The following is a 23,791-nucleotide window of genomic DNA, read 5'->3' on the forward strand; positions in this document are numbered from 1 at the left end:
TAAAGAATGAAGTTCACTATTATCGGGGCAGCCTTATTTTTATTACAAAGCTTCCTTCTTACTGAAGCCAAGAGAGAAGCAACCCCCTCAAAACCAAACATATTATTTATATTTACCGACGATCAGGATGCAAAGCTTGACTCAATTGACTACATGCCTAATCTTCAAAAATATCTGGTCCAGCAAGGTACTATATACCGCAATCATTACGCAACTATATCGGTGTGCTGTCCAAGCAGAGTTTCACTTTTGCGAGGTCAATACGCGCATAACACAAAGTAAGGCCTGTTGTGTATTGTATTAATCCACAAGACCTCTAGCTATAACAGCCTTGTATAGTATTACAGATGTGAGCCCTCCATACGGAGGCTATGCAAGATTTAGTAGACTTGGATTGGGAGATAATTATCTGCCCATCTGGATGCAGGAGGTATGTTTTTAGTCGAAAGCTTCTCTATGTTTTCGCATGTATGTTTACTAGTATGCTTCTTGGCGATATATATATATGTATCATCCTTTAGGCTGGATATTCGACTCACTACATTGGAAAGCTTATGAATGAATATACTGTAAACAACTACAATAACCCCAAGCCAAAAGGGTAAGTCGCTAATCATTTTTACAGAACTGACCATACTAAATATCAAACCCTTTTTTTCTCGATAATAGGTTTGATTACCAAGGTAAGCCTTTAAAAGAAGAAGAAACAAGCTTGTAGCTAACCACCAATCTTACTCCCACCTATAGACCAGCTTGTAGATCCATTTACCTACATTTACAATACCGCGGTTTTCTCTAGAAATGGAGAGCCTCCTGTATATTACAACAACACGTACCAGACAGACGTTATTCACGCCAAAGCGCGGGACGCTTTGAAGAGACAGAGAGATACTGATAAGCCTTTCTTTTTGTGGGGTAAGCTAACAAAACTTGATTCTTAAAGTAATGCATCTTAACATATTTATAGTGGCTCCAATGGCACCCCATGGTCAGTTTTTTATTGGAGATAATGGGTCTATCGAAACCATGCCTGCTGTGCCTGCCACGCGACATGCTAATCTATTCAAGGATGTTAAAAGTAAGCTTCTGGATAGAAATATATATATATAGAAATTACCATAGACTAATACTTTATTTTTCAGTCCCTCGCAATCCAAACTTCAATCCTGAAAACCAAACCAAAACAGCTTCTTTCTGGAAAGACATGGAAAGGCTTAACGATACAATTGTTGAAGAGCTCGATGAAGCCTATCGGGACAGACTCCGTGCTCTTCAAGCTGTAGACGAGATGATTGGCTCTTTGTTTGAAGAACTTGAAGAGCAAGGAAAATTAGATAACACTTATGTTATTTATAGTGCTGATAATGGGTAAATACAGAAATTCCAGAACTACGCGAGACAATTAATAGCTGGTTTTTATAAGATATCACCTTGGACAGCATCGATCTTACCCTGGAAAATGCTCCAATATAGAAGAGGACATAAAGTAAGTATATCCCAAGATTAAGTGCAAATTGATTTATTTTTTGTATCTTCTTTGAAAAATAATAATAATAGTGTTCCTTTCATTGTACGTGGTCCTGGAATTGAAAAAGGAAAAATAAGCGATGTAGTTAGCTCTCATCATGATATTGCGCCTACACTCTTGGCACTAGCTAAAGGAGATGAGTATGTTCCTGACTGGGTGGATGGAGGTGTAATTCCACTCACGAAGGACCTTGAACGTCATCCCAAGCCTGTTGCGAAAGAAAGTTTTGCTGTTGAATTCTGGGCTACTTTTAATATGGCAGAGTAAATACAATTTTCTGCAAGCTTTTAGACAGTTTCTTACTCTTTATTTCACGTAGAAACTACCCTAGTATTAAGATCGTAGGACCCAATACCTACAAAACTGTCAGAGTCATCTCAGATAATTACAATTGTAAGTCAAAAAAGTAATTTATAGTGAAATGTTATTAACTTTGTTGCCCGGCCATTTTTATATAGATATGTATTCGGTCTGGTGTACTGGCGAGCATGAGCTGTACAATCTGAAGGATGACCCATATGAGTTGAATAATATATATGGCAATACCCACATCCAGCTTCGCAGTCGATTGGATGCTCTTATTATTGTTTTAAAGGCGTGCCGTGCAGATAATTGTCGTGATCCATGGCGTATTATTCATCCTGAAGATCCTTCTATTAAAACCCTTGAGGATGCTCTTCATGAAAAGGTATCACTAGCTGTGTCTGTACACTGAATTATAGATACTAGATATTAATATTCTGCTTGCTTAGTATGACTATCACTATACTCAGTTCCAAAAGTTTACATTTGGAGAATGTGAAAACCATTACTCTGCCAGTAACGAGCTTCCTCACATTGGATCTCATTTTATAAATAACATTACGTACATCCATACAAACTCGGGCTCACAGGCTGTATTCTCTGCACCAAGAAACCAAAAACGCGATGAAACTAAACCCGATTTAAAGAGTATCCCAGAAGATATTCTAGGACTTTTGTACTTGATACCTAAACCAGAGCAAGCCGGTCAATTCAGTCTTGATGAAGATTATGAAAAACATTCTGTTCCTGTACCCCAAGAGCTCATTGATACTCATATAAATTGGTCAGAGTATGGCTTCTATAATGTTGGATCATAAACATATAATATATATATATATATATATATTGTTTTTTAAGATAATAAAAAGAAATATCCACGAAGCTAGATAAATTGTTTTGCTGTAAATTTCTTCCGATCATAGTATACACTTTATGTGAACAGACTAAAAGTTCAAAAAAGTTCAAAAAAGTTCAAAAAGTTCAAAAAGTTCAAAAAAGGGCAATTTTTTTTAATCGACTCTAATTGGCTAGTCTTCTTCCATTGTCATTTGGGCTGAGAAGAAGAGCATGTTTTTGATGAAAACTATGTTCTATAGGGTGCAAGGTCTAGAATAACCCGCAATAAAACATTCTCACTTAAGGACAGAGACAGCATTATAAGCACAATTTTACCTATGTACTTGCACTAATTCTGAACTTTTTTTTAAAAAAAAGAAAGGTGTGGATAGTCATGAATTAATCTGATTGACTAAGTTCAGGATGAACTTGTTTTACCCTTTTTTTGCCTTTTTTTGAACTTTTAGTCTGACCACACCAACTGTGATTTGTATTAAAATAGAAAAATCGGATATGTATCGCTCTCTGTATGCGTCAAAAAAATATGTTTCAATACTTTTTTAGTATACACATACTCAAAGACAATATACATAGATGATTTCTTTTTCGTTATATAAAAAAAGTCAATAGAATTTAATAAAGTTATTTGTAATATTTTTACAAATTAAGGAAATTCATTCGGCTGTTCATATTTGTTCTAAAGTACATATATAGGCGAATTTCTCTTAATACTGGAAAAACTATTTTTGTCTGTTTTCTAGAACAAGCTATTAACGGGGCTAATACCAAGAAGTAGTATCCAAAGGCTGAGCATATTAAAGCCTTATGCGAGACAAAAATAAGAATTCTGTCTACCTTGCCATGTGAGATAAAGTTACGAACAAATATAGCAAATCTTTTTGGTTATTTATTTGATCTCTGGCAAATAACTTGGTCTCATTTAATTATAAAAAGTATTCTAATTCATAAAGATGATTTTTTTAGTAAGCCTTTTTATATAATCCGGCTGTTATAAATTGATGTTTATATATATATAAAGTACAATGTGCCTTGACCCTGATGAAAAATAGTACAAACCATTACTTAATAGTCATTTATTGCATTACCACTCATCAGATTGGATCTCAAATTGGTTTTAGAAGCTCTTCATATATAAAGTATAAATATATAAATAAAGAAGCTCTTGGGTGTTTTATTGGTGTGAACATTCGCTGTCAAACCTCGATATTAAAAAAAAAGCAGGGACTTACACCAACTTAGCCTATTGACATTTATGGCTAAGTAAACACATAATACTGAAATTTTGAGTACCAGGTATAAGCCCTAAAATAAAGTATACATTAAGCGTGTGGGCCACTGGTTACACATCTTCTTTCTTGCTATATGGCTTATTTTGTTGAGACTGTCATGAAAACAAAAAACAATAGCAATGCTATTGTAACACATTAACTTAGGTAAGTATATAAAACGTACACTTTTTTCATATATCTTCTTTATTAAAAGCATTACTTTGAATTATGCGCGTTCTATCGCTTACCCTGATTGTCCTTTTGTGCCATGTCATTTGTGAGTAGTAATACGTATATATATAAATATATACGTTTTATGTGCCATGTTTAATTTATAGGCACAAAACCCGTCTAATTCTTTTATGTAACCATAATTGGTAAAGATAGTGAAGGAAAAGGATTTACTCGTTTCAAAGCGCGTGTCTTGTCGATCAAAAAGTTTTCAGGCGGTAAGCTGGGGTTTTCTGTAATAAAGCATACTGCAGCCCATATTTTAAGATATACACACCCACTTACTTGTACTTAGATAGTGGAGGTGGAGGTCTATCTCGCCCGAAGGCCGAAATTTCTAGCAATTCTCTCCCAGGGACAAAGGGCTATACAAAAGGTGGTGAAGGCCCACCTATTTCAGGAGGAACTTATCCTAACACAAGAGGTAATTGTACAAACGTAGTAAAAAAATTATACTTGTATTAATTTATAATATAGCTTTAAACAATAATTATAAACAAACAACATCACAACATTTTTCAGAAAATGGTCGCAGTGGTTGGATGGGTGCATATAATCCTGCAATGGTCTATTGGGCTATTACACCTGCAATATTCTATGCTGGTTACTATGAAGCTTTTCGCCGTTTTGATCCAGAAACCGGAGCTTACTATGCTCCTAATATTACTACACAAGCAGATAATCCATCAAATATTTTGATAAACGGCACCGAATACACAAGCGACGAGGACAATTACCATTATACCTTTAATATTAGCACCAACAACGGGTATCCAATGGTAGATCATGCGTATTGGGCCACTTCTGATTTTAGTGCCTCACTTGCAGATTTTGCTTACCGTCTTACTTTTTCACATGTCGTCGAGTTTGATGATGTAAACCAAAATGGCATGTTTGATCCTGATCAAGATCATCTCCTGGCCGTGTCTTCTCTCCAAAATGCAGTTTGGAAAGATCTTTTTTGGGAGGAAGTCCCTATGCCTACTAATTCATCGCTGACCTACTATATGGCTACTTCTAATGCCACTATACCTTTTAATGGAAGTAGTAGCTATTTTGATGTACAATTTACATGGCGCCTATCTAACATTCGGTTAAACACAACTGTTTCGATTCCTGTGCAGCCTAACTCACTCCAATACGATTTTAAGGTGGAGGGATACCCTACCACTTCTGCTCGTCTAGCACTTGTTCAGCTTGTGAATACTTTTGAGGAGAATGAGATTACTTTTGACGTGAACAACACAACCCCTATAGACGTTGCCACTCAAGTAAGAACCAATATTACTTATGGAATCTCGATCGGCAATTACTCTGAAGGGCGTCTCGAATACCACAACAAAGTCAATATTAGTGATGGATCGGCCGCTGGATGGTACACTGACCTAAGCCCAGATAATATTTCTGCAAGTTCTTACATATCTCCGGACGATTGGATCTGGGGAATCTATCCTCCTTCTATTGGTATATCTAAGCTGCTCTTTGTCTCCATGCCTTTTCAAAGTGAAAACTCCGTTCCGGTCAAAAATGGTACTTCCTCCGCCACCAAAACCGCTAAAAATGGCAAAGTATCTGGTATGGTCTCAGGTCTAGGATTTCTGGATGTTGATGTCATGAATGCTATGGCCATTCCTTCTTCAGGGCTCTCAAACATATACATTTCATCTGCGGCATACACTATTCATCTTTTTACTACTACTGTGACATTTATTATCTTAAGTGCACTTTCTTTACCATAAGCTATAAAATACTCCTCTCAATTTTCGAATAGAAACATATCAGTCTTAGTTCTTTTGCATTATAGTGCACACGACAGAGAAATAGATTAAATTTATATATTTTTGCAATAAACAGCCAATACCCTTTTATATTTGGGTGTAGATGATGTACATCATAATTTATTGGCAGTTTATTTTAGAGCCTTAACTATTAACTAGTTTCTTTAAATCCATAGAAAGCCTAGCAAGGGAAAAAATAAGTAAAATAAAAAAAAATCTCTGTTTTGGCAAAGGTCTATACCAAGAAATCCATTCTATATTCCAGAATAAGAAGCTTACATTCTTCACTGGTTAGAGCTGTTACAGTTATTGTCTTTTTATTAGGATTTTTGACTCCTTAAGCTCCGTTATAGGACGACAAAAAAGTAAATTTGCATGGAATTACTGGAATGAGTTGGATCGAAAAAGTGTAGAGGAGGAACGGAATCCACAATGATTTTTGGAATATGATTCTAGTCATCAATAACTAATTTTATAGCCCTAATTCATCATATAAACATATGTGTCCAATTCAAATGCATATTTATGCGTATATTTACGTTTTAGATATTTATTAAAATTATATTTTATGATTTAAAGAAAAATGGTTTTACAAAGCAATAATTGAAAAGTAAAAAGGGGTGTTTAAAGGGTGTATTATTGTCAAATTTTTCTGTGTTTTAGGGAATAGTTTTAGGGTGATTATTTTGGTAAAAAAGCTGCCTTTTCTTTCTAATTACTATTGTAATTCAGGAATGAAAATTATATATATATATATATTTGAAAACAAGAATTCCAATCCTTGGCTAAAACCTCTCCCATTTCTTTTTCATTTTCTTTTAAGAAAAAAAGTGAATAGATTCAATCTACGTAAGATCAATAGCCACCTTGCTTTTTTCTTTATAAATAAACTCAGTAGTAATTTGCACTGTAGCCAAATTTCTTAAGTTCGTCGCAACTCTTTGTCGGCATTTTCAAGGCGTCTTGGTATCTCTTTTCATCTCGGCCGATACCAAATAGTACACCCCGCGCCAGAGTTATTCTGTTTGCTCGTTCCCGGCGCTCTGCCTGGCAAGTCTGGTGGAGATTGTGTACCCAATCCGATTCTACTTCTTTCTCTACTCGAGCCAGTTTGTGTCGTGTCTGCTCAGATGCTTTAAACGCTTTTGGGTTTACATAATACGGAACGTGATGGCTTTTAGTCGCCCGCTTGTGGGTGTATGTAGCTGAAGGAGAGAAACTGTAGAGCGGTGGTGTGTTGTCGGAGGTTAAAAATGCAGATAAGATTGTAAAGGCAAAAAGAAGTAGGAGGGGTAAGACTTGAATCCACCCAGCTACGTTTGTGCCTTCTTGTCTTTGTTGTCGTGCCTGAGCCTGGGCCTGAGCAAAATTGAACGTACGATGGCCTGCACCGCGTCTTGGGAAATTCCCTCCACCAAAAAACATATTAAAAAGTTCTTCAGGAGACACTTCCTCTCTGTATCCAGAGTGGGTTCTATGAGCAGAGAACCCAGGATGTGGTTGACTTGCACGTTGTTCCGGATCCCCTCCACCACTATCATGAATTGCTCTCTTCTGAGGATCAGAAAGGACTGTAAATGCCTTTGAGATTACTGCAGAGGATCACAAGTCAACCAAGTCAATACACTATACAGCAATAGACCCACACACACACACAATAATAAACAAATGACAAACATTACATTTAAATGCTTCGTCTGCTCCTGGTGCGCCATTTTTGTCGGGGTGGAATTGCAAGGCAAGCTTATTAAAGTCAAAAAAGAGTTTAGATACATAACCTCTAGAAACCCCATTTTCGAAACAGAGAATTCGCTATATTTTTGTATATTCTCTTTACCTTTCGATAAGCCTTTTTTATCTGACTATCAGAACTGGTCTTTTCCACAGCCAAAACCTTGTAGTAATTTGTTCCACAGGACAGTACTTCCCGTACAGCTTTTGTTTGTTCAGCTGTGTACTTCTTCTCAGGCACTGGTTCAGAAGCTTGTCTTGTCGGGACAGCTGTCGATTTTCCTGTTGAAGGAGGTTCTGAGGCCATTGACTTCTCGGCCTTCTCCAGAAATGTCTTTGCCTGGTCCGTGGGGAAAAGAGAAATTGACTTTTTAGCAAACTTTACAGCAGCCGTAAAGTTTCTTGAGCTGTAATGGTTATTTGCAATCGAGAGACAACGAAGTGCCTCATCCTTATTGATCTCCATGGAACGCAGATGTAACTAAGAATGACTACAGGACCAACAGATGATCGTCTTTGATAAAGTAGGCAAGCTCGCAAGACACGAAGGCACCCCTCATTGGCTGTCTTTTAAAATCAGTCCAAAACAAATTTTGGGTAAAAGGTTAAGGTGTTGCTCTGCTCCATCTTTCTTTGTTTAATTTAATAATATAGAACCAAGAAAACTGGAAAGACTATCCTCTTTATATTGACATCTGCTTCATATAAATGGATTCAATAAATACTTAAAATGCTGTATATATATGTGTGTATATTATACATCAGTCAAATATACATACATATATACACAAACTTTTTGAGCTGTATATTTTACTAGATACTGGAAAGGCAATATTAATCCATAAACACAAGTCACATAATCCCTTATCTTCTCTCAAGCGTCTGTCTGTGAGAGAAACTGGACGCATAAAAACCGGCCGAGATGCAACCAAATTCTGATTCAAAGCGATCGCCAAGCTTAGATTCTTTTTATCAACTTTTGCGTGGCCGTGTGTTTCATAATACAACGAACTATGCTGGATGGTTATTGGATTGCATGAGTAATGCCACTCTTCCAATACATCCCAAATTTAGTCTCGTTATTAAAGAATTCGTCTCGAGGTACCATTTTGTGTGTTGTTGGTATTATCAGAAAGATTAAGTCTCTATACAACAATAGCATATTTCTTGTCGAGCCTTTACACACCATTCCAGAAGACAAAATCGTGCCTTTTTTTCACGACTGTTCAAATCCTACTCCAACTCAGATCCTATTGCTTCTATATGTGCTACAGTACAATGATTCATTTATTGCATTCAAAACAGATCCTGGGCTTATAGCAGCAGCTTCTTCTTCTAAAGTTAACACAGCTCATAAAGGTAGCCTCTCTACATATAGAGACGTATTGTTCTTACAAAATTTTAAACAGTATATTCATCTTCCCTACTCGAGAAAATACCAATTCGATTTTTCCTTAATCATGTGGAGAGTTATCAAAAAGGAGATGCCTATCGTAGTATATACCCAGAGCTAGTTTCTCTTATGGCCAATTTGTTCCCCGAGATATTCGATGTTGTTGGCTTCCTATTACAAGAAGGAAAAGAATTTGATCTTGCTTATGACACAAAGAAAGCAACAAGGTAAGCTAAACTAATTATTATCAGTTAATTACTTTTAGAAGGTTGTTTGACTCTATTTCTTTCTTCCTTTTAGATGGTGGACTACTGATATGTCACGAGAAAAACTTGGGCATATTTTATCTGAATGGAAAACTCAACCTAAGGCAGTCTTGACAGGTAGCTTAATAACGATAAATTAATGTGTTACTAATGAAAGAGAACAACTATCAGCTTTATCGCATTTAGAAACACTGTCATCCCTGAAAGTCGCAGAATATGCAGATATTGTATTGTCTACATTAATTCCAGCTTGTCTTGACGAAGAGTATATATTGGCTTACAAAAATATGTATATGCATTTATATGTGTACTTAATGCACATTTTGTATTTTTAGAATTGATAAGTATATTGCTGAATCGTTTGCTTCTGTTTGGGAATCATTTAATCGCATCACACCTCATGAATTATGGACCTTGACAGCAAATGTGATGGTATTAAAGAACGAGTCAGAATCCACGTGAGTTGAAAATAGAAATATAGTATTCTTGATATTAACATATTCGTTCTAGTGCATATACTTTTGATATGCTTATTCAAGATCCCCTCTTGATCTTCCAGTGCGATGCTAGAATATTCAGATCCGAACGGCTGCTTCCTATATTTTTACATGTAAATTTCAGTGTATCCACAGAACAAATTTATATTGATAACCATACTGATAGATGCTGGGATCCTTGCGCATATGCTCAAAACATAGGATATGGAAGAGATATCATACTACATATACTAACAGTGATGTAAGTGGTTAATTAAGGGCAATATACACATCGTAACAATACTATTAGAGCGCCCTGAACTCCCGAAATGTAATGGCTCTTATTAATGCCCAAGATACGATGATGCTTCAACTCTTGCTGGAACTGTGCCGATCTCAGCCCATGGACAAAAATGATCCAGGTAATGCTTATGCAATTGTTAATATGTTTATTATTATTATTATTATTATTTAAAAAGAAATTGTCAACCATATTTTTATTTAAGAGGCTTTACAGGTTTCTCGGAAAAACATCTGTCATTTTATACACAGTATATTCATTGATGGTGATCGGGATATGCTACTCGCCAAGATTTTACACTTTCAGACATATGCCATTGAACTGATACCAATGGTAGTAGCCATGATCCCTTCTATATGTAAGTATAATAATATTTATAAGTATACTTTTATAATCCTAATTACATCAACAGATATTGTTTTAAGCTTTGTTCCGGAACTAGTTCGACAACCACAAATGCATAAACAAGTATTTGGCATCCTTATGGCCTGCCATTTGTGCGAGAAGTATCCTTTAGAGAACTAGTAAGGACTAAGCATATATGTCCCGTTTGTAGACACAACTAATACCATTTTATATAGTCTAGATATGGTTGAACATCATGTATTACCTCGCTTATTGCGTGTTGCTTTCCCACCTTCACGAGATGGAACTCAGCCCACAGTATGTGTTCCTTCTGAACCGCTAGTTCAGGCTATCCCAGGATTCATAAATCTTGCAAAAGCATTTCCTCACTTTGCCCCTCGTATTATGGATGCTCTAATTGGTATGGAATACTAAACCATTATTTTTTTTTGAGTGCTTAACAATATTTTATTTAATAGAAATTACAAGAGGTTTACCAGCACCGAGTGAATTTATGGGGCAACAAGGAAAAATTATATTAGTCTTGCAGTTGCATAAGGTATTAGCAGATTCCAAAACTGCTGTTCAACAGCAAATAGACCAAATGGGTCAAGTGAACAAAGTAATTCTGTAAAAATATATATAAAAAAATTATATAAAAGCAAAAAGCAATAATGGTTGTCGTATTTAAACTTCTTGGTATCTTGGTATATGTTTATTCCCAAACCCACACAATGAATATTTGATTGTTTGTTTTTAAACTGATCTGACAAAGTTGACAAGTGAAAAGTTGTTCTCCACGGGAATAAAAGAAGGAGCTTTTGTGCTGCTCAGTGTTGCTGTTCCAACAAGTCTCAAAGAACCTTGAATGACCTGCGTATAGGCATCTTTAAGATGAATAACGTCTTCTGGTTCCCATTCTTTATAATTTAAATTTTTAAAGAATTAGTTGTTGAAGACAGACAGATTTAATTTACTTGCTTTCTGATGTCTGAAAGATCATTGATCCTGTAGCATCACCAACAATATATTCGGATACTTGAATGAGAGTGTTGGCTAATGGTATGTGTGTATAAGCATAGTTTATAAAATAGTCAATCAAAAATTCCTTACATGACTCATGTAATTTCTCGATAGTAACCAGAATATCTATAACCTTTACGATGCATTCAATGCCATGTTGATCGGGTAAGATGGTATGAAGTGGTTGATGGTAAGTAGCTGTCATTAGAGTTGTTCATTCGCCATGCCTGAATGTGAGCTTCTCGAGTGTCTGAGAAAAAAGTAAGCGTCACACTTGAAATAGGCAGTTGTACCCAAAACTCCGTAAAATGTTGCTCTTTTCAGTTCCCAACCTTGAAATTTACAGAATATTGATCAAATACAGCCTTTTCTACCTTTTTAGTCTCATAATGTATAATTCAAAAACCTTTTGATAATGCCAGTTCAAAATTTAAATCATCATATAATTAACCCAAGTCATTTTCTACAAATTTAAGCGGACATCATAGTAAAATGTTTGAGAATAATGCCAAAGTGTTTTGTTCTTTTCTTTTTTTGGGCCGTATTATAGCTGTTTTCCAAAAACCCAAGATATTTACAATACAGTCTAGCAAAGCTAAAAGAAAAGGGAGAAAAATAGAAGATAATGAAAGGGAACGCAATATGAAAGTTGATTTTGTTTTCTAGTAAAATGACGGTTGTCTTTGATTTACTTGTTGCGGACATATTTGCCGACAACAACAGCGTGATCTCTCTCATAGGGTTCCAGAGTAAGCTGCTCTTGGGGCTTAACTCTTTCCTCCTGGAGCTTCTTGACTTCACGTGCGAATACCTATTGAGATATATAAGTTAATTAACCCGAATTTTTTCCACGGGGATTATTAAGACTTACAGTAGCAGCATCGACAGTAGAGTCGATACAGGAAGCCTTGATAGAGATAACGATGTGACCGTCATTCTTCAAGAAGTGATGGGCGTTCAAAGCTGATTGTAGTAAATGAATTAGATAAACACAATAAACAAAGCATATAAAGTTAATATTATGCTTGTACTTACTGATAATACGGGCCTGATCGGGCTGGGCAACATCAGCAAAAATGACATCAACCATGGGGACCAACATGCGGTACTTGTGGGGATGACGGGCATCTTCAATGATAGGAACAACGTTGGTACGCTTCTTAGCCATGTTAATGAGATCACGGCCGGAACGGTGAGAGAACTCGACGGCGTAGACAGCACCCTGAGGGCCGACAACGTCAGCAACGTGAGAAACGGAAGTACCAGATGCAGCACCAAGGTAAAGAACCTTCTTTCCGGGAGCGATGTGAAGATGGTCAATACCACCAAGAACAGCAGCGGCAATCTTAGATCTGAAAGGATTCCACACACGGTACTCGATCTTGGTACCCTCGGCACCTTCAACGGAAATGCGCTTCTCGCCGTAAACAGACTCTCCGGGAACAAGGTTCTTGGTAACCAAAAGATCTTCCTTTCCACGGGCAACAAAGATACCCTCATGTCTGTGGGGTTCGATAATAACCTTGGCTCCACCACGGGCTCCACCGGAAGCTCCACCACGACCTCCGCGAGCTCCACCTTTAAAATAAAAATAAAAACAATGTGTTAGTTCAATTGAATAGAAGATATTAGTCGACATGTTACATACCACGGCCACCACGGGGAGCACCACGGCCACCGCCACGGCCACCGAAACCGCCACGGCCTCCGCGATCGCCACCAAAGCCGCCACGGCCTCCACCACGGCCTCCACCGAAACCGCCACGGGCTCCACCACGGCCTCCACGATCGCCACCGAAACCACCACGGCCTCCGCCACGGCCACCGAAACCTCCACGGCCTCCACGATCGCCGCCGAAACCACCACGTCCACCACCGCGTCCGCCTTCATAACCCATTGTGTGTTGTTGAAAAGAAATGAAAAGAGTTAAAGGGAAATAGGATCACAACAACGATGAGAAACCGAGATTGTGGTTGAAAAAAAAAAGAGGGTTTTTCCTCTGTTCGGCTGTCAAAAGGAAACAAAATAAATAGTTGCCCGAAACAAAAAATTAGGCGGGCACGCACCGAGGTTTTTTTCAAAGTCACAGCAAGCCTCTTTTTTTCCTTGGTTTGGAAGGTCGGTCCTTGGAAAGTCATCTCTTGGCTAACTCTACACAATGGCCCAAAAAGCACTCACTAAAGCAGCATCGCCAGCTAAGAAGAGCAAGAATGCTAAAACAAAGCCCATTAAGCTGCGAAAAGGATGCAAGTATTTTTAATGTGAATTTTTATGAGCTTTTAAAAATTAATCTATGAATCAAATTTAGCCAGAGTGATCGCACCAAAGCAAAGCATTCTCGTTAAGCAGCGCAGCATGGAAAGAGTAAGTATAGATCAGCTTTATAATTTGCACGGTATTAATGTTCCACTTTTTTTATTGCTGAAATAGAAAATGACTGCAAAGATCAACAAGAATATTGAGAAACAAATGTCTGTCAAAGCAAATGCTGTTGGTAAACTCACAATTATGAAGACATTGGCTGAGGCAGCAGCTGAAGAAGACAAGAAAGACAAGAAGAAGAAGTAAATAGCTTGGACTATCGCATCATATATTCATTCCCCACCGTCAAGCTTTATTGCTGTACTATATTTTCTTTTCTCTTTAAATTGTATAAACCCTTTAAAATGATATTTTGCCCTGGAAAAAAGGGGAAAATCAAATTATATTGATATCAATAGACTTTTTGTTTATGAATTGATGTGCAATTTTCAATTTATGTAGCTAATTTAAAGACTTTAATTCTTTAGAAGTTTTGGCTTCTCCAAAGAGCAATCAGATTAATAAGTTCTTTTCAAGATATAAACTACTTGAATCTTACATATATGTCTTGTACAGTCTATATACATACCGCAATTCACTACATACTTTATTTTATGACTTTGAATTACTTGCATTTTGCTGATTTATGCATAAAGCTTTTCATTAAGGATTTACAATTCAAAAGGATGTGACATTTACCCGTGTACAGAAAGTGACGGCTGGTTTTGACACTATTTTTTTATGCACACGCACAACAACGTTTAATGTATTCTAGCTCAAACCCCAATATGCCAAGCACCCTTTGGAGTAAATAAATAAGCAAATATTCATAGCACCCAATAACCAAACGAATTGCTCATCAAATGTAAAGAACAAACAATCTCTCCAGGTCATTGCTACCGCATTACTATCCCTGGCACTCTTTGTTTAACCCAGGCAAAGATGATCTATTGATTTTTTTCTGTACCGGATGTTAATATATCTTATTTTTTCCTTACTCAGGCATCCCTTTCAGAAGATGCATTACCAGGAAGAACAACATTTGTAGTTCAAACAAATGATAGTGAATATGCATTATGCTCTCTCATCACAAACGACGCAAGTTGATTCAATCTCAGTTTATCATTATAAAGCTCATGGCTTATATAGTTAGATTCTCAAATCATGAAATGCTCATTTGGGACGACTGAATCCATTACATTTGTAGCTTATGGACCCAAGTACGTTTCCTTGACATTGCCAGTGGTATTATAGCAAGTATTAATGATGCACTAGTTCTGTATATCTCAATGGCATTTGTACTGCTCCTGTGATGGTGAATTCTGCCCAAGATAAACCCTCGTCTCAACATACAGAAGACCAGCCGAGAGTAGTCAATTATGAGGATGATTACCAGATGATTATGGATGCCCAAGATTCCTTTGAATTTTGTGACACGCAGGATGATCGGTTCCTGGGAGGATTTGAGTTGCAGCATTTTGAACTAGCGCCTAGTTACTTTGGTCACGATGATATTAACCTTAGAGAAGAAGAAAGAAGCGACGATGACAAGAAATTGAAGTAAGTTGATTAATCTTTACAAATTCGCTGGTTATATTGTTTTTCCTTTCTTTCTTATGTTAATGTACTGCCCAGTGATCGTATAGCACTTGGTTTAATCAATGGAATGCTCAACAGTATGGACGGTCGTAAGATTCACAGAGGGCAGGATCTATTAAGTATGTGAATCATAACACATAATTTAATATCGTGCTAACAGTATTACTTAGAGCGTCTGGATAAAGTATCGTCTAATATTTGGGAAGCAAAGCCATTAACTGAAAGATCGATATAAAACAAAAGAGGTGTTAGGAAGCTTCCTTTTAGACTGCTTAGTGCCTACAGAATTTATCCATGTTCAAAACCGAAGTATCGGCAATATATGCACACCTTGTTCAGGCTTACTGTAGATAGTTAAGGATTTTTATATGACTATATAGGAGTCGGATACTACTATAGCATCAAAATACAGCATTCTTGATATATAAAGTACGAGGGCACTTATCACTATTTACAAGATCAAATGTTGAAACTACTCCATATATTATAAACCAATTGAAGTATCATCAGAAAATTAAATCCATTAAAAACAAAGTGTCTATTGCAATACAGGAACTGAGAAGAATGCGCGTGGACCAACGTACCCAACGATGCCAATATACTGAATGTCCATATACCTACATTCTTCTTCTTCGCGAAGAAGCTTTATCAAAAGATATCGACCAGATCTATTATCTACAACGTCAAGTCTCATTCTATGCCATGTTGATGTTTATTTTACCTGTCCTTAATATTAACCACACACTGATTGCTGCCCGAGATTTCAAACCATCCAACTGGACATATATCATCCACTCCGCCAGTTTTCTCCATATCCGCTATGTGCGCTTCGTAATCTTTCTTTGTGAAATGATCATATTTTGTAGTGTTTTCAATTGCTATAGGCTTATGCGTGAAAAAGATCAACCCATATCTGCCTTTTAGAAGCATATTGTTACTATATTACATCTCGTATGCTCCCATGACTTACATGGTCCATCGGTGCTATTATGGATAAAAAAATCTATTGTAGGTTATCAGATATTATAGGTATATGCGAAAGTAGCTAAACTCACTGTTGACGAGGAACTTTGATTATTATTTTGGTAATTACACAGCTTCTTTCTGCTAGAGCTGTGTCTCGCATCCAAATGCAGTACATTAGCTTGATATTCATAGATCCAGTACGGTTGGAGCTACTGTTGTTTTGTTAAAGAAAAATTAAAACCTGGGCATACAACCTTGGTGAATACTACCTACCAGTAAACAGATTCATCATTTGTTTGGATATTTGACAGAGAATAATATGGGCTAAAAGTTCGTATGAAGGTTAGAGACCAGAATTTGACTTAAATTACTATTTCCAGGCCTTGCCTGTATTCTCCACCATCCGTAAAGATGGCAATGAAATCCAATAACTTTTCATATGACCCATCCTTGACTTCTGCAAGGACTGACTCGACTGTAGTACTTTGAGTAGAAGGGATGTTATAATCTATATTTTGTATTTCCGTACTGGGTACCTGGACTATCGTGTCCCGACCCTCTATCCGTGCTACATTGTGTAATTCTTCAACTCGGACGTCAAATGGATAAGTTGCTGCATACGGACGTCTGAGACGTGGTATACGCGGTACATGCCGTGTACTACGCTCTCTCAAGGCATTTCGATCAAATGCTGTTCTTGAAAATGAAGGTCGAGGAAGGTTATCGTCTATTTCTGATTCAGTATTAGAAGCCATGTTTTCTTGGTTGGAAAGAATTTCAGATGTTGAATGATCAGAATGAACTGCCAAAAGAGAGGAAGATCTTGGTATGGCAATAGGCATTTGCAAGAAAAAGAAAAAAGAAAAGAAAAAAGAAAAAAAGAAAGGAAAAATACAAGAAAACAAAAGCTATACAATCTTTATTTGAACTAAGAGTCTTGTTTTTGTTGACCCTCTGCTGCCTTTTGACCACGCTCGATTAAATAATCCACTTCCACTTCTTTAGTAAGAGGTATGACCCACCGCTCATACAACTCAACGACCACATTAACAGGTACACGTAAATGGGAATTCTGGCCCTCTTTTTCCTGGTCGAAGGTTTGTCCGTACACCAGAGCCTTACGGCGCAGGCGCTCAAGCAATTTCTCTTCGACTTGTCTGTTGGTCAATAACTCGTAAATACCATTCCTGTCATTAGCTAGTGCAAGCTTGATGTATTCCTCCGAGCTTGAACGGAATTTCGATTCTGCGATAAATTTTCCTATAATTCAGTGGGGAGTGAGTATTGAGCATTATGTGGTTATTACAATTCATTTGAAAGTATACCATAATGAATACGACGGCTAAGGGCCTGGAGACACTCGATGTCTTTTGTTGCAGAGCTTCCGTAGTTGTTATCATCGCGGTCTTGGCAGATGACAGGTACAATACTTTTGACATAGATATCCATGATACTGCCATTCACATTGATATCATTCGGAGCAAGAAATTCTTTAAACTTCAATACAGGCAAAATAGGTTCGGGAAGAGGAGAAGTAAAAGCATATTCATCAGGACTATATTATATATATATATATACAAGTACGATTAATTTGGATATTTTTTTTAAAAAGAAAAGCAAGCTCAAGAAGTTACTTACCTGGTGTAGCGTCGTACTTTGGCTAAAAGGTTACATTTACACATAATAATTAGGCTCAGAATAAGAGAAAAAGTGGTGTTATCGGCTTACCGTGAACTTTTTCGGTTTCCCACAAAAAGTACTCGAGAAAACTACGGTCTCCAGTTGCACCGTTAAACTCGAGAGCGCCCTTGGTGTAAATGCAATTGTTCAAGGCAAATTGTGCTCTTTCAATGAGGGCTGGTCATGACTTATAAGAATCACAATGTGAAATCAAGAAAATGTCAAAAACAAAAATTACCAAAAATAATGGTATCCTCGAGCCGAATGAGAGTTGATCGAAGCTTATCAAGTGAGAACGGGTTGTTTTCTGTAAAGTTGCTCATTTCTCTTTTCTACACACACGCACAAAAAGAAGAAGAAAAGGAAGTGAAGCTTCTTGACTTTAAAAACAACGTGCATTTTCGGTATTTCTGTGACCTGCAAGCTGACTCACCAACACTCATCCTATAAGCCGGTTGTTCTCCGTCCTCTGTCTGGAATAGAAAGAGGAAAATAAACCAAGAACTAACCCCAAACTCCAATCAAGGCCGGCTTATTCTTTATAGAAGATCGGATCAGCCAAACTGTCAAAATCTAAGCTTGATCTTTCAAGCTAATAATATCAAAGAAAATACCAATTCAGGTACACAACAGCTACTGTTTATTTATTTTTCTTAAACAAATAATAAATGCACACTCTTGTGTGCTGAAAATTATATAAACTGTTTGGTTGCTTCAGAAATATTTTCTTGGGAAGTCCTACTAAAAAAAGGGCAGGTAAATTGGTCTCGAGTGGTAGGCGGAGTGTTCTCTTGCCCTGAAGAGTGACCATCTTTCCTTACTTGCTCAATGGAGCCCATAGCTAAAGAAGTTCTTTATTTATCGATTCCCCTTCAGGTCAAGTCAGGGTATATGCCTTGCCTGGACGCCTTACGCCTGATAGAGCCATCATTAGCTTTATTAACCTCTTTCATGGTATACGTAACGAGTGACGTATCCCCACAGTTTGCCAATCTGCACTCGCGGTGCACGTAGCAATTTCCCGGGAATTTGTGTCTCCACAGAGAAGCGCCAAAAAAAGACACGGTCGACTGAGATGTATAAAATACGATAAGCCAAAGGAGCTGTGGAGAGAATGCCCTACACACCTTATACGCTACAGCCTATTCTTCTCTCTGCGAGTCTAGAGGAACCTTTCGGGCCTCAGCCCAACATTCCCAGCACCTCTCCACCCTCTTCTTTTTTCGGACGACGGACGACATCCCCGCCTCTGGATGGCTCACCAGCTCAACCTTCACGCATCAACACACTCCTGACAGGGCACAATATACCATCGCCTGCTTGGAATAGTTCATTGTCTATTGATGCGGTCGAGGCTTGGGGTAGGTGATAAAAGAGTCTCAGGCTTGTACTCATTTGTCTTGTAGATACCGACCTCTATCTTGGCACATCCGATGGTCATGTTCTCCATTACACACTTGAGGCAAAGGGAAGACTTGATCAGGTAATAATTGAAGAAGAAAAAAACGATCTCAATCCCATCACTTATCATCGTAATAGGCGGATGTCCCTTACGCGTCGAGACTAGAACGTAAAATTAACCTTGGCTTTGGTAAAAAATCGGTTGAGCGTATTCTTGTTCTTCCCCAAGTCTCCAAGGCCGTTGTTTTGTGCGGTAAGTGACATCTTATATTTTATATATGATACTAAGCCATTTTTTATAGATTCTATTCTATCTTTTTATACCCTACCTTTCTTTGACCCTATTCCCGTCTCACTTATACCACACATAAAGGGTGTGTCCTGCTTCTCACACGATGCAGCTGAGGAGGGTCGTATTGGAGAAGATGGCACTATAGAACTGTGTGTGGTTAAGAGACGAGTTGTACAAGTACTAAAAATTGGTGAACATGCCCATCTAAGAAAGGTATATATAAAATAATGATAATATTTAACATTTCTATACTCATGAAGATTCATGTGGTAGGAACTTCCTCTACCTGATGGTGCAATAATGATTACCCGCTACAACAGAAATCTCTGTCTAGCTGATGCACAAAACTACAAGATGATCAATCTTGAGCAATCCTCAGCCATTACATTGTGTAATACACCCAAAATTGCCGTCTCGCCTTCAGGCTCTACATACCTTGGATCACACAATCCCGTGTCGAGACCTGTAGCGACGGTTGTGAAAGAAGACGAATTCCTGGTAGTGAGCGATATTGTTCATAATCATATCCTTTACTCTTTGTGCTATTGATATTAGATAGAATTTATTGTTTGATGCATTATTATATTTCACCTTAACCCAGGATACTTGATACATGCTACTATCGGTTTAATTGTAAATGGAGCTGGAGACCCTATACGAGGCACAATTCAATGGAGTAGCTACCCCAAAGCAATTTGTGTCGAGCCACCATATATTGCAGCTCTTTTACGCAATCACACTATTGAGATCCACAATTTCTTGGACCAACAACGCCTCCAGGTTATCACACTTGACCCTTCATTTGAACCACGTGGAATTTCCCTTGGCCATGGTATCAGTGTATGGATGGAAGATCTAGCAGTAAGATTAAGAAAATGTGCTTGGCCGAAGGAAAATGATACTGGTAACTCGGAAACAGATACAGATTCAGAGCTGGAAAATAAGCTCGGTAGAGAAGTAGCGCGCTATTCAACAGTTCCGGCACGAATCTTGGTGTATGGACGAGATTCAGTAATGGCTCAGCTAGCTACACCTTTGGTGATTCAGGTTGATCAACTGTTGGACACAAATCGTATAGAAGAAGCCATGGAAATGGCAGATCAGGCACGAAATGCTATGTCTGTTGATAATAGTGTGTATGGAGAAAGACTGGTAAGCTGTTGGTCCGTGATAACCGGATGAGATATTGACCAGGGACGCTTTTTTAGCAAAGCGAATTAGATTATATTTTCCAGAAATCAGGACTGCTTCTGTTAAAAGAAACTGTATTTGAAGATGCATTTCAACTTTTGTCAAAGGGAAACCTTGATCCACGTGTTCTCCTTAGTCGATTTCAAGAATTTTTCCAGCCTCAATGGCTTCACGTGTCACCTCGGATTGTACTTTTTGAGGGAGTTTTGGAAATATTAAACAGGCTTGGATCAATTGAAGATATTGGTTTGTTAAGATAGTAAACTGATAAGTGCAAAATACTTATTTTGATTAATTAATATATATAGTGGCCTCTAACATTGAAAAAAACTATGGTAAACAGGAAGAAGAGAGCCAAAAACGAAGTCCGATTATGGACTTAAGTTGTGTCTTGCTTAATAATGCGAGAGATGCACTCCAAAAGTATTTGGAAATGGAACGCAGAAAGCTACAGGGAAACACGAGAAAAGAGGATTCAATTCTGGAGGTAGAAAAACATAATATTATAACAGCTGAATATATATATATATATATATTATCTGATCAAATTGAATCTGTATAGGTTATCGATACTGCACTTTTAAAAGTCTATGTCATAAAAGAGGATGAAAAGTCGATTCACGGGCTTCTGAAGCAACCTAATATGTGTAATCCAAAGCTTTGTGCAGAAACCCTTCTTAAATCCAAGGTATTATTTCGAGATAATTTCTATATGCACAGAAACTGTGCTTATGTTTCATTAGAGATATTATGCACTTTCTATTTTGTATGAATCCAAACGTATGTACGAAAGAGTACTAGATACATGGTCGAAGTAAGTCATAATATTTATTTACTGATTAAAATGACTCACATTGCATATGCCTTAGAATACACACAGGAGAATTTCCTGCCCCTTCTGTCGCAGACAGCTTAGGACGGATCAAAAAGATGCTGCTTCAAGATATCAACATAGACGAACTGCCACTTTCTGTTGTCATGGAGTATACCTGGTGGCTCACAGAACAAAGTCCTGTGGATGGTGTAGAAGTGTTTATACGCTCTCCGCGTACAGCTGACATGGATCCCGATGAGATTCTTAGGCGCTTGGAGAAGTATGGAAATGAGGTTGTACGAACTTATTTAGAGTACATAGTCCTAGAACGAAAAAGCGACTGTGCAGAATACCACACTAGACTTGCTTGTAGCTATGTGCATGATGTCCAAAAAGAAATTCGAGCAGACCATATGCACCAATTAGAAGAACTAGGTACATTTACCAAATATCTCGCTATTTATCTATAAACTTACATTATTCCACAGTGAAGCTATACCAGCAATCTATAAAAACCAAAGAGATAAAAAAAGCTAGTGATACTGAGGATCTTTCAAAACCGCCTATCCAGTCTACTTTTGTGGGGTTCCTTTCCCACCAAAAACAAACAAATTTGGTAAAAGCACGGCTGTCATTGATCAAACTATTGCAGTGTTCCCCACTCTATTCTGCTGAAACACTACTGGAAGCACTCTCAAAAGATGGTCCTTTGGATATTGAAAAGGTGATCGTTTATGGGCGTGTAAGTATGATTTTCTTTATGTTAATTTGGTTATAAAACATTAGCCCTTACGCTGTTTTGATTTTCTTTAAAGATGAGAATGCACACAGAGTCATTGCATATATTGATTCATGACCTTGGTGATTTTATGGGTGCAGAAACCTATTGTGTGACTAATGGACATAGTGCTGGAGCAATCTCAGATAATTTAAATACTCCTTCAAAACATTCTATTCCTGTACGAACGTCCTCTCTAGCTGCACCGGTAGCCCAGAAAGACAAAAAACCATTACCAAAAGAACGAGACGAGAAAAACGTTGGTAGAAAAGGCATTGAGCAGAAAAAGCTTTCTGGCAGTGAGTTGGAGGAACGTAAAAATCTTTTTTCGATGCTTTTAAAAACATACCTGACCATTCAAAATAAGTAAGTAAAGATGAATATCATAATGACTATTGGCTGACAGTGTGGGTCTTAGAGATACGATGCTGGCTCGTACAATGCATCTATTAAACACTCAGGGTTTTTATTTGGATACACTTGAGGTAATAATTCACTGCGTTAATTAATGAGCATATGCCCATTACTTAAGCTTGATATTATAGGTACTGTCATCTCTTCCGGAAGATTTGCCAATCCAGATCCTCCAGGGTTATCTGACAAGATCGTTGCGTCGATCCCTACATGCATATAGACAGAGCAATATTGTTCTGGGATTAAGTCGAGGCGAAAACGTGATGGTATGTGATATGAATAGTTGGACAATAGAATTGATACTGAACAATCGGGCGGGCTTAGGTTGGAAGTGAGTTGATCGAAACATACAAAGATATTGGTCCTGTCTATGTGGATAGGCAATCTGTGTGTAAAAAGTGTGAGATATATTTAGGAAACGGAACTATTGTACGCAGCAGTGGAGGTGGATTCCCGTTGCATTTGCATTGTGCCCAAATGATGGGAATTATTAATTACGAAGACGATGAAGAAATATATGAAGTCGAATAATAAGCGCAAAAAAGGTCGATATTAGCAGTATAATATATATTTATGTGTCTATGTATGTACACAAATATTATCTATAAAGTACTTCAAAGTTTCAAATGGTCTTTGGATATTACATCGTTATTTGGACGTTTTTGTCCATGTACTTAATCGTTGATCAAATATGCAATTTTTTTAGATGTTTAATGCACAATCTAATGATATAAAATACAGGCAATAAAAAAAATCATGCTGTGACCCTACTTCCTGGATGTATTTTCTCCTGGGAGCATGTATAATGTATAATATATTATGCTACAGAGCTACAAGTCAAAAAAACTATATG

At 37.5% G+C, this 23,791-nt stretch overlaps 9 protein-coding genes across 9 annotated transcripts; 6 read left to right on the forward strand and 3 right to left on the reverse strand.

Annotated features, from left to right (window-relative positions):
• Window positions 1-2,720, forward strand: PHYBLDRAFT_78609 (secreted arylsulphatase). The gene is made up of 12 exons (XM_018443378.1): window positions 1-278; window positions 340-430; window positions 522-601; window positions 670-683; window positions 748-915; window positions 968-1,078; window positions 1,143-1,368; window positions 1,424-1,486; window positions 1,558-1,791; window positions 1,848-1,921; window positions 1,987-2,216; window positions 2,281-2,720. Exons 1-12 carry the CDS (start codon window positions 7-9, stop codon window positions 2,647-2,649), a joined length of 1,932 nt encoding a protein of 643 aa, XP_018287180.1. The 5' UTR covers window positions 1-6; the 3' UTR covers window positions 2,650-2,720.
• A 1,465-nt stretch (window positions 2,721-4,185) lies between these two features.
• Window positions 4,186-5,927, forward strand: PHYBLDRAFT_66889 (hypothetical protein; the record flags this gene model as incomplete). The annotated part of the gene is made up of 4 exons (XM_018441700.1): window positions 4,186-4,234; window positions 4,341-4,406; window positions 4,484-4,612; window positions 4,666-5,927. The coding sequence occupies 4 exons, from the start codon at window positions 4,186-4,188 to the stop codon at window positions 5,925-5,927; spliced, it is 1,506 nt and encodes a 501-aa protein (XP_018287181.1).
• A 951-nt stretch (window positions 5,928-6,878) lies between these two features.
• On the reverse strand, window positions 6,879-8,163 carry PHYBLDRAFT_99254 (hypothetical protein; the record flags this gene model as incomplete). Its single annotated transcript, XM_018444089.1, has 3 exons — window positions 6,879-7,558; window positions 7,649-7,709; window positions 7,804-8,163. Coding segments are annotated over 3 exons (1,101 nt in total), but the record flags the coding sequence as incomplete, so codon positions are not given.
• Window positions 8,164-8,619: 456 nt separating this feature from the next.
• PHYBLDRAFT_149543 (hypothetical protein) lies at window positions 8,620-11,112 on the forward strand (the record flags this gene model as incomplete). The annotated part of the gene is made up of 13 exons (XM_018432292.1): window positions 8,620-8,798; window positions 8,857-9,056; window positions 9,107-9,317; window positions 9,391-9,473; window positions 9,543-9,621; window positions 9,692-9,814; window positions 9,867-9,966; window positions 10,020-10,094; window positions 10,143-10,254; window positions 10,339-10,491; window positions 10,546-10,657; window positions 10,715-10,899; window positions 10,958-11,112. 13 exons carry the CDS (start codon window positions 8,620-8,622, stop codon window positions 11,110-11,112), a joined length of 1,767 nt encoding a protein of 588 aa, XP_018287183.1.
• Window positions 11,113-11,234: 122 nt separating this feature from the next.
• PHYBLDRAFT_149544 (hypothetical protein) lies at window positions 11,235-11,706 on the reverse strand (the record flags this gene model as incomplete). The annotated part of the gene is made up of 3 exons (XM_018432293.1): window positions 11,235-11,398; window positions 11,499-11,534; window positions 11,592-11,706. 3 exons carry the CDS (start codon window positions 11,704-11,706, stop codon window positions 11,235-11,237), a joined length of 315 nt encoding a protein of 104 aa, XP_018287184.1.
• Window positions 11,707-13,660: 1,954 nt separating this feature from the next.
• PHYBLDRAFT_149546 (hypothetical protein) lies at window positions 13,661-14,070 on the forward strand (the record flags this gene model as incomplete). Its single annotated transcript, XM_018432294.1, has 3 exons — window positions 13,661-13,752; window positions 13,815-13,866; window positions 13,933-14,070. 3 exons carry the CDS (start codon window positions 13,661-13,663, stop codon window positions 14,068-14,070), a joined length of 282 nt encoding a protein of 93 aa, XP_018287185.1.
• Window positions 14,071-14,967: 897 nt separating this feature from the next.
• PHYBLDRAFT_149547 (hypothetical protein) lies at window positions 14,968-15,637 on the forward strand (the record flags this gene model as incomplete). The annotated part of the gene is made up of 4 exons (XM_018432295.1): window positions 14,968-15,023; window positions 15,079-15,363; window positions 15,439-15,521; window positions 15,573-15,637. 4 exons carry the CDS (start codon window positions 14,968-14,970, stop codon window positions 15,635-15,637), a joined length of 489 nt encoding a protein of 162 aa, XP_018287186.1.
• Window positions 15,638-17,261: 1,624 nt separating this feature from the next.
• On the reverse strand, window positions 17,262-18,382 carry PHYBLDRAFT_135806 (hypothetical protein). Its single transcript, XM_018429747.1, has 5 exons — window positions 18,287-18,382; window positions 18,097-18,225; window positions 18,007-18,028; window positions 17,694-17,923; window positions 17,262-17,628 (listed from the first exon to the last, which is right to left on the reverse strand). The coding sequence occupies exons 1-5, from the start codon at window positions 18,369-18,371 to the stop codon at window positions 17,297-17,299; spliced, it is 798 nt and encodes a 265-aa protein (XP_018287187.1). The 5' UTR covers window positions 18,372-18,382; the 3' UTR covers window positions 17,262-17,296.
• Window positions 18,383-19,129: 747 nt separating this feature from the next.
• PHYBLDRAFT_182862 (hypothetical protein) lies at window positions 19,130-23,570 on the forward strand. The gene is made up of 16 exons (XM_018438687.1): window positions 19,130-19,409; window positions 19,455-19,531; window positions 19,588-19,702; window positions 19,752-19,954; window positions 20,015-20,254; window positions 20,447-20,893; window positions 20,950-21,178; window positions 21,241-21,419; window positions 21,495-21,620; window positions 21,676-21,746; window positions 21,802-22,181; window positions 22,235-22,488; window positions 22,562-22,890; window positions 22,943-23,009; window positions 23,070-23,204; window positions 23,263-23,570. Exons 1-16 carry the CDS (start codon window positions 19,163-19,165, stop codon window positions 23,467-23,469), a joined length of 3,306 nt encoding a protein of 1,101 aa, XP_018287188.1. The 5' UTR covers window positions 19,130-19,162; the 3' UTR covers window positions 23,470-23,570.
• The last annotated feature ends 221 nt before the right edge of the window (window positions 23,571-23,791 follow it).

Source organism: Phycomyces blakesleeanus (genome assembly GCF_001638985.1).
Source record: "Phycomyces blakesleeanus NRRL 1555(-) unplaced genomic scaffold PHYBLscaffold_22, whole genome shotgun sequence".
NCBI classification, from domain to species: Eukaryota; Fungi; Mucoromycota; class Mucoromycetes; order Mucorales; family Phycomycetaceae; genus Phycomyces; species Phycomyces blakesleeanus.